The sequence below is a fragment of the Gobius niger genome, assembly GCF_951799975.1.
Source record: "Gobius niger genome assembly, chromosome: 1".
NCBI lineage: Eukaryota > Metazoa > Chordata > Actinopteri > Gobiiformes > Gobiidae > Gobius > Gobius niger.
In genome coordinates this window covers 61,785,014-61,794,983 of record NC_136852.1, presented here as the reverse complement: position 1 = coordinate 61,794,983, position 9,970 = coordinate 61,785,014, and the positions used below count along the sequence as shown (strand labels likewise).

At 41.5% G+C, this 9,970-nt stretch overlaps 1 protein-coding gene across 1 annotated transcript; it reads left to right on the top strand.

Moving 5' to 3' along the window:
• Nucleotides 1-277: 277 nt before the first annotated feature.
• On the top strand, nt 278-4,057 carry lhx6b (LIM homeobox 6b). Its single transcript, XM_079555743.1, has 8 exons — nt 278-579; nt 868-999; nt 1,065-1,186; nt 2,603-2,823; nt 2,911-3,011; nt 3,080-3,175; nt 3,348-3,519; nt 3,679-4,057. The coding sequence occupies exons 1-8, from the start codon at nt 577-579 to the stop codon at nt 3,759-3,761; spliced, it is 930 nt and encodes a 309-aa protein (XP_079411869.1). The 5' UTR covers nt 278-576; the 3' UTR covers nt 3,762-4,057.
• Nucleotides 4,058-9,970: the final 5,913 nt, after the last annotated feature.

Sequence of the window (9,970 nt, the reverse complement as noted above, 5' to 3'; positions counted from 1 at the left end):
ATGCAGCTGTAATCACCAGGGGAGTCTCAAGTGCCTAAATGGTCCATCATGTGAAAGAGACAATCAAGCTTCTTTATGTCTCAAGATCAGCTGCAGTTTCTGCGCATTGTCTGTTATGAATAGAGCGTTCTCCATTTGAGCCTCTTCACTTTGGAGATTTGTCGATTTTCGATTATACACCTATTGAAATTAGGATGCGCTGCTTTTTTCTCTTAGCTTGGTGGCTCGCCTGGCTTTTTTGATTGACACATGAAATTGACACTCGGGTAGCCTCTTATCAAGCAAAGCATTTCAATCCATCACTAATTGCAGATATAGTGCCATCCTTTCTTTCGTGGCATTTGATTGCATGGGAATATAGGCTAACCACCTATTGCGCACAAGAGCAAGCATCGATCGTGTCTATTTTTTTCCTCTCTAATTGCATCAAAATGTCTTTTGTTGCAAGGCTTTAAATGCAGCCGAAACAGTTTTTCGTTGTTTTGGACCGGATGTAGTGTGGGTTGGGGCAGAGATGCGTGATGTGCAGAGCAAGCTCCATCTTCTCTCCATATAGGCAGCGCTTTGGACCTGAAAATGGTGAGTCATAAACATCTGGATGAAGAGCTTTTCAATGGCTTGTCTTTAAATAGGTGACCTCTTTTGAGACACCCTTTTTGCGCTTCCTTGTCCCTGTTGGAACTCTCTGCATTTTGCGAATTAGTTCGGACTGAACCCAAACTCACAGGTCTAGTTTCCTCTGAGTTTGTTCACGAAAACGGGGGGAAAATGAAATTCCCTACAGGATTTTACTCTGTGGTCCCAACTTAAGTTTTCATGGGCAGATTCTTGTGCGTATTTACAAGTAGCCAATGCGTGTGTGTGCAGTCAAAGACGGAGGTGAAGAAGGAGTCCACTGAGTCCAGTCCGTCCGAGGCCGCATGTCTCTGCTCCCCTCCAGCCAACCAGAACCAGTGCGCGAGCTGCGGCATGGACATCCACGACCGGTACCTGCTTAAGGTGGGCCACCAATGAATACACAATACAGAAGCGCGTGTGTGCTGATAAGGCTTTCATTCTGGCAGGTGAACAACCTGAACTGGCACTTGGGCTGTTTGGAGTGCTCCGTGTGCAGAGCATCTCTGCGTCAACACAGCAGCTGCTATGTCAAAAACAAAGAAATCTTCTGCAAACTGGATTATTTTAGGTAAATATGCTGCAGTTAATGTGATCAATCTATATTATCTTTTCGTTTAAATCTTTAGCTGCGTAATAAAATGTGACATGGGCCGTACAGAGGGCAGTTTTCATTAATTTCGGACGCTACAGGCAAGTTTTCCATCTGCCGTAATGTAAAAAATAGCCTAAATATTCAGTAGGCTATTAAGGATGACCTACTTTAAAACAGGTTATTATCAACTTCGAATTTAGATTGCATTTATTGGCTTGGGCTCGGTTTGTGATTATTGATGTTGACATCAAATGTGAGAGGCCTGAATAGTGTGAGGAAAAAGTGGACCTATGAGTGCCTTTTGTATTTGTATTGCTGTTGTTTTTTATGTAGGCTATATAGGCCTATATATATATAGGTATATAGGCTATATCTCACATTTCCGTCATATTGACTACGTAGGGAGCTTAGTGAGTCGGTCTCATTTGGATGCTTGTTCTTATAATATTTTTTCTGTGTTATAATAACATAATAATAAGAGACTATTATTATAATTATCATTATCATCATTATTATTATTTTTACATGCTGATAAATCCACCCTAATTGTGCGCAAGAACTGATGAGCCGCTCCTTATCACCCACATTAGAAACAGGCCTATTCCAACGTGGTAAAAGAAAACACAGTAATAGCTATATATATGTTCGCCATATACACTATAAAATACCCTGCAATTAGGCCACGCTGTCGAAGTCTCTTTTACATCGCATGCCTTTAGCGGACGGGGTGTGTTTAGCTCGGGATGTTGCGCACAGCTCGCAGGCCTGATGAGAGGAGGAAACTACGGAATAGCGACGTGGGCCTGTAGACTCTGACTGATTTCTTTTTTGTAAATATACCATTTCACATTTACAAACTGCGGGCTTTTTGAATCTGAAAGAAGCATTTGACTTCAACAGAAGTCTTATAAAGCCTAAAATAAAATTCAATGAAAATTGATCTACTGCGATTAATAATAGGATATGGGATTTTTTTCTTGTTATTCACGCAACTGTAGCTCATAAATCAGTGTTATCTGTTTTATGTCGGCCAATAGTTATTTGACAGGAATAGAACACATTGAAATACATTTCTGTGAACATGTCTGTATTAGCTATAGTTTTCTATAGCTACAGCACTACAACTAAATCAGGAACATGCTCTGTTTGTGCACTTTTTCCTTCTTGCAACAACAACAACAATGTTAATAATACTTAAAATAATTGTCCAGAATTTTATTTTTCATATGTATTTATTATTTATGTTTATAATTACTCAACAAATTGGCTAATGTAGAAGAAAGTCTTTGGTTTCAGTTATAGGAAATGTTATAAAATATTCAACAAAGTACATTTAACATAAGAATAAATGAACAATAAATGGCTGCTCTTTTAACTCTTGTATTTCTACAGTAGGTTTGGCACAAAGTGCGCGCAGTGTGGTCGGCAGGTGTATGCCAGTGACTGGGTGCGGCGGGCCCGGGGTAGTGTGTACCACTTGGCCTGCTTCGCCTGTTTCTCCTGTAAACGGCAGCTGTCCACTGGAGAGGAGTTTGGGCTGGTGGAGGGCAGGGTGCTCTGCCGTAATCACTATGATACCATGTTGGACAATCTGCGCCGCGCTGCTGAAAATGGTAGTTGTGTGTTGCTGTAGATTGTAATGGTGAAAAGGGTTGATTTTTGACACTTTTTGAGCTGAATTGATCTGTGTGCTCATACAGGCACAGGTCTGACACTGGAGGGAGCCCTGCCTTCAGATCAGGACTGTCAGCCTAAACCAGCCAAGAGGGCGCGCACCTCCTTTACAGCAGAACAGCTGCAGGTAAAAGGCTTTCTGAATTTCATTCCATTAACTTGGTTCAATTTATGAGACTGCATCTTGTTTCATAGGTCATGCAGACACAGTTTGCTCAAGATAATAATCCTGATGCCCAAACGTTGCAAAAATTGGCAGAAATGACAGGGCTCAGCAGAAGAGTCATACAGGTTGGTTTGTTTATTAAGATCTCCATTAGCCATTGCCTTGACAATGGGGAGTGTCTCGAAAATCCCTGTTCTGCTTTTCTTGAAACATTGAGCTATTAGTCAAATGTTTGCAGACCGACCAAGTCATTATGTCTCAGAAGCTTTGTATTGATTCGGTACCCCATTGTCCCAGGTTTGGTTCCAAAACTGCCGAGCACGACACAAAAAGCAGCCTCCGCCAAACGGCTTCCCGCAGGGTGCGCCTCTGTCGCGTCTGCCTCCATCGCTGCCTGACGATGTGCACTACTCTCCGTTCAGCAGCCCAGACCGGCCTCACCTCCTGGCCCTGCATGGATACTTAGACAGTAAGCACACCGGCTTTTGGGATTTAACTATGCAAGATGGAAGCAGTACAATTTAAAATGGCGGGTGCATTAACACTGGTTTCCCAAAAGTGCACCACTTTATTTGTTTATAATATATTTGCTACACCAATTAATAAGGCTTTTTATTTTTGCATTTAGGTCACTCTTTCTCTGTTCTAACCGCCCAAGGACACTTGACCCATCCTTCAATCTCCCTACCACAGCTACCCATCAGCCGCTGACAACCTACGCTCGATGCCACTATACTTTGGGACCTAACTGTTTGTAAACTGATCCGATCAAGACTCTTATCCATGAGCCATAGTTTGTTTGATTTTCGAGCATAGAGACTTTTGAATCCAGGAGCATTTGGCATAAACGGCAGACATGACTTGATTTTCCTTCCTTTGGTGACGGGCGTTTCATCAGGTCAGAACAATCAATTCATTTCAAGCGCAGTGTCAATTGTTGAATGTGAGCTTTGAAAAGAAGATTTAAACCTCAGCATTTTTTATTTTTTTTAAATGGTGAGTACACTTTTAGCATTGTTTTTTTTATTATTATTATTGTTGTCAAAAGAAAATGCTAATTTATTATCAAACTCTCAACAGCACTTTTAAATGTGACGATATGTGATTGTACGTTATACTCTTGTCTCATGTTAATAAAATGTCCTGTAATGTAATGTTCAGCTGCCTGACTTAAAGGCTCCATCCCTGGATTTATTTTTGTTGTTGCTGGCTAGTTCAAGAGGTGAAAATGCTTTATAATTAGATTCACAGCGTCTTTTTATTCCATGAATATCTGTTTTTACACCGTAGGCCACTCCGGGATAAGAAAACTGGTATCAGGCTTTAAGGGTCAGGGTTAGGATGTGACAGGACATTGTGGTAAATTCATCGCAGATAATAGGGACATATTATGCACTCCCATCTCCAGGACAAAAAAACACAATTCCTCCCAAGCTCATTCTGGAAAGGTCAACTGTGCCCACCCAACCTGTTATCTGCGACACAACACACATTATGTTCAACTCACATCCAGTACGAACGTGATCAATACAGCACAGGGGTGTGTAAACATTGACTAACTTGTTTGTCGGTCTTTTTATCCCAATGACAGTTGTTACATTGATCGACAGCACTTAAGAAGCAGTAATGTGAAAATTAAATGACACCTTTTGACCTGAAAGGTTTGGTCATTTCTGGCTGTTTACGCCAAATTGATGCTTTCAGAAAGATTTTTTTTCAGTGTGCACCACCACCACTAAGCCAACTTTGTTTAGAGAAAGTCAGGGAAAATGTGCAGGGGATGGTGACCGCAACCAAATGAATGTACTGCAATTTGATAAGAGACAGAGACTGTTTCGCCCAACAATCCCAGATGAAATATTTTTGCCACAAAGCAGTAAATACCAAACTGAAAAATATGACTCAACACCTAAATGTATGTAAACAATGCGATTTGCAGTTTGAGGTCTAGTCATATGGTTATATGGAGTGACCAGGGAGTGAAAAGATGAAGCGTTTCTGTGATAAAAGACTGATGAGAATGTATAGCTTTTATCCTCTTACTCCCCGTCGTGTATTTTTTCCAGCTCGGCTTTACCCGAATCTGAATGCTTCTTGACTGGAGAACTATAGGCCAGTGTAGTGCCTCATTTGAAAGCTGAGACTTATCTTAACAGATCTTTTCGCAGCGCCCTCACGTTGGTGCCATGTTGTCAGTTTTTTCATGTTCTCTTTCATCACATTTTTGTCACTTTTTTGTGGCTTTTGTGTTAGTTTTTTGTTGCTTTGTTGTTGAGTTTTTGTCTTTTTTTTGCTGCACTTTCATCACTTATTTTAAATGTATTGTTGTGTTCTTGTCACATTTTTTTGTGTGCTTTTTGTGGCTTTCTTTTCTCACTTTTTTCTCACTTTTTTGTTGTGTTTTCATCTTTGTTTTCTTGTAGTTTTTGCTCTATTCTTATTTTTATTTCCAGAAGCTTTTAGATTTGGGTGATGCTGGAGAAAATGTGTTCCCTTCAGGTAGGGCTTGAGAGGTTAATGTCAGTGTCTCAATGTAGCTAGATGAGTGTTTGTCCACTGATCCTAAGGTCGACAGTGCTCTGATGTGTACTGATGTGTGTGTGAGGGTTCCTTGAAAGGGCTTTGAGTGCCCAGTGAAGGTGGAGCTATATGAATTAATACCGTGCAATTTCAAACATTTTCTTATAACTAGTCCTTTTTCCTTTCTTTTTTTTCTTCCAAATGCATATTTCCCTTACTTTACCCCGGGAAAATTGTTCTAACTTTTGTCCAATCACGTCCATTCAGTTTATTTCACTCGGAAGCCATGCTATGCAAAGTGACGCTCATCCTTGTGAAATCGAAGAACAAAAGAGGTCCTCATGTTGAGCTGGAAAGATGATTATCAGTCTGACACAGTTTGGGCCACCTGCCAGCACTACACTGTTAAAAAAAAGAAGAGAGCATTCTCTGATATAAACGCTTAAGGCAGCAGCGAGACATGACTCCCTCCGTGCACATGAATCCCTGAGTATTTAAGCCGCCCCGTTTTCTCATCATGTCATGCGTTTGCCTTGGTGATTGGCAGCCTCAAGTGCTTGCAGATGAAAGCGGCCCCCCATGTTAATGAATAGGCCCCTGATTGCAGTGCTGCGCGCATGGAGAATTACAGCACGGGCCGCCTAATGAGCAGATACACTGCAGTGCCCTCGTCTCGTGCTTATTCAAATTTCTCCCCTTCACGCTGATGAGCTCTCCCCCTGCACAACAGTCAACAAAACCTCTGTGCTCGATTGCGACGAAAGATATCTTCATCATGTACACCCACCCTCCTCCTCTACAGGCTTTTTTCAAATGGTACCCTGCTCACCTTCCTGATTTTATTCTTGCTTTCTTTGAGGAGATTGTCTTATTGAGTTGATGAAACTATTCACGGTTTTAGAATAGCTGATGAGCAATACAATGTGTCTTTTGTCTTGGACGCACAATTCTACATGTGGGAATTTGTAAAGATGTCTCTAATCAGTTTGGCTAAAATTAGATTTAGCATGAAACCAATAATTGTGCAGTTTAACATGACAAACCTGATGCAAAGTGGGAACATTGCTTACTATGAATATTACACTTACAACTTTTATCTGTATTTCAGGTGTATTACAGTGTATCTTATTGCCTTATTCAGTTTCTTTCAAATATCATTCACACAATTCTTACCAAAGCTTGAGCGAGTAGTGAGTGAGTACTTGGTGGAGGTTGTTGGAGTGGCCATTGGGGCTGCCTGGCACCCTTGTATCCATCACTTTTCCCCAGGGCAGTTCCAGAGTGAGACCAGTTTGGGTGAGCGCGCACAATAAGGTTCGACTAAATATTTTGCTTGGTTGCACGGGTGTGACCGGTTGGATCCTTGTCGTATAAGCAAATTCTAGTTGCTACAATAAAATTCTTTGCACTACAGTCTATGTGTATCAGCCTAAAGTAGTCTTATTGCTTGTATTGTTGTTGTTCAGTAAGAAGTGGCTGAATGATGTGTGAAATTGTATAGTACAGCTTTATTGTGCTTTAAATACAAAGAATGAGTGAAAGTTAAGGTATAGGGTTAGGTAAGAAATGTATCATTTGCCTTTAAAAGGTAAGCCCCATTCAAAGCCTAATTAAGAATCAGAATGAATCAAAAATATGACTAGCCTCTATAGGAAATCAATAAGTTGTAGCTTATATTACATTATCACTTCGGACAATAAAATACTTTCAGAGAATTGAGAAATTATAAATTAACAAACAAAGCAACAAGCAAACCAAAGGGAAAACTAGGACTTTCCACCGTGCATTTTTCTGCAGCCAACAGTGTCGTGCTTTCTACATGTGAATGTTGCAAAACTGTATAAAACCCCGTTGTAGTATTGTATGCACCTTGGTGACCAGTACAGTCTTGTGCTGTTCTGTGAAGGGAACTGCTTAAGTTGTATAAACTTTACTGTTACAGTAGCACAGAGCCACATCAGGGGAGCTGATGACAAACAAGAACAAAACTCAAACATATGATTCATTCAGTCCAGACCGACAGCCAAGCATTGTGCTAAAACACACAGATGTGGGTATTCAGAACGTGTGCAGTTTGGATAATAGTAAAATATCAGCTCAAAAAGGTGTTTTAACCATTAGCACAATCTGGAACTTACAGACATGCTTTTAATTAGGATTAAAAAAAGAAATATGTTTTTAGAGCCAAACTTTAGTTCATAAAATTATTATGAAAATGTATTGTTGTGACATAATTGATAGATATTAAGGTTAAGCTGTACTTTATTGATTCCCTTAGGGAAATGTATATTAAATTAAATTAATATTAAAAATTAATAATATTCCCATATATTTGACCTATCCTTTGATGTCGCTGGGGCAACCCGTATAGGAACAGTGGGCAGCCAGCCGTACAGTGCCCATGGACCAGATGTCAAATCTGACCCTGTGACTATGTGTCTATTTTTTTAATTCTTCTTTAGTCCTTTTGTTTCGTCCCCCACTCTTTTGGATTGTGAACCTTTTACTCTTCAGAGGAAATAATGTTATGTACCTATGTATGCATCTATTTATTTATTAATATAGAAATAACCTTGGACGAACCAAATGCTTTGTTTAAAGAGTTATAGCACACGTGCTAATTTTCAATACTTGTCCATAGACTAGACAAGGCACATTTTACACGTGGGAACAACTCTGGCCTGATTTAAACCACTGTTTGAGCTCTCTGGTAAAGATGTTTATATTAGTCTGCAGCTTTAGTCCCGTGGGGAGAGAGTTCCAGTGTTTGCCTGCACCAGCGACTGTATAAAATATACAGAGTGATTGTTGGAGCCATATATGCCTGTTTTATGTGTTTTAGCCTCCTGCCACTGTGTGGCGCTGTGTGTATCATTTGTGATTGATTACCTGCCCTATATAAGGGGGAAGGGAAGGGCACGCAGGTGTTGCAGTGTAGAGGTACACAGTTTTTCGACCGTGTCTATAAGTTTATTGTCTGTGAAGCTGTGTATTTGTGGATGGCTAAAGGTAATGCCAATAAAACCTCTTTTGGAACACAGTATTTTTATGGACTTTCTTGGAAGACGCGCGTCCGAGACGCCTTAAAACACTACAGCCAGAGCGGACACTGCACAGGGCATTTTGGCCGCTACATTTGTCGAAAAACTTTGGCATTACACGGTTACCTGGAGCAGAAGACCCACCAACTACCGTAGCGGAGATCGTCGCGAGGTCTACGGCGAGCCGGCGGACTGTTGGCGGGAGGAGGAAGGAAGGGGACGGTATCGAACACGGACGGCGTCCTCTCTATCTATTGCGGTGGCGAGGCACGGAGACAGCGCGGGAGCTCCACTGGTTCAGCAGAGTGGCTGCAAGCAGCACGAGGGAGCGGCCACAGCGAGACGCCAGCCTTGCGTTTGAAGCCTACACTGGTACGCGCAATAACTTTGCGAGTTTGGTCGTTTAAAAGCGCATGACTTGACCATGATGGCGCACGAACAGAAAACTGACTTTTGGGAACGGGACTTGGTGTGCACTGTAAAAAAAAACACTGTAAAAACTGCGCACAACCCACTTCAATATAAAAATGACAAAATAAAAAGTGGGAGGTCACATAAAGACACTGGTGACAAGTTTGAAGAAATGGACTGGGAGGGACCTGAGATCTACGTCCCAGTGGTGATTCTTTGTGCTGATACTGGGGCCGGAGGTAAATTTGAAGAAATTGACTGGGAAGGACCAGAGATCTACGTCCCAGTGGTGGTTCCTTGTACTGATACAGGGGCCGGTAACCCCGCTGCAAAGCACACTTGTAATGAATCCTCGCACAGTTCTCTATCTGCTGCTCCTGAACACCAATCGGAGTTTCAGGTTCCTGATGTGGACCTGATGGAATCGGATTCAGTCAACTTGGACAGTGAGAGCAGGTTACGTGTTGACCAGCCTGTTGCTGAGGTGGGTTTTGCAGGCTCTAAGGACGAGGAGCCTGAGAAGACTGTCATCTCTGTCACTGTAGAGGAGGACAGTGACGGGCCTGTTCCAAAATGGCTGCCGCTTGGGCTAGTTAGTGGCCCATTCAAGGATGCACTGCTCAGTGCCACAAATTACTTCCATCTTGAAGTGGACAACATCACGGTTGTTGCGCTGTCCCCACAAACTCTTGGAGAGTCAAGGAACTCTGAAAAATGTACTGTTGCATGGATGTTTTTTGCTTTGTTGCTGCTTGGTTGGCAAGCCCACAAACTGTTTCAACTAAAGAGTTACAAAGCCTTCAAAAGAAAAAGGTGGAAATGTATGTATTTATTCTAAAGTAACAAGGATGGAATGCTAATGCTAGTTATGAAATATGTTGAGTATTGACAAGATTTTTGGATTGTGGATAATTGGTTTGTTTGAAAATGTGTTCCCAAGAAATGTAA

Excerpts from the sequence above, each read along its gene's own strand:
- lhx6b (XM_079555743.1), top strand. Across the intron at positions 1,187-2,602 it reads TGCAAACTGGATTATTTTAG|TAGGTTTGGCACAAAGTGCG; the intron begins GTAAATATGCTG and ends GTATTTCTACAG. Across the intron at positions 2,824-2,910 it reads GCGCCGCGCTGCTGAAAATG|GCACAGGTCTGACACTGGAG; the intron begins GTAGTTGTGTGT and ends GTGCTCATACAG.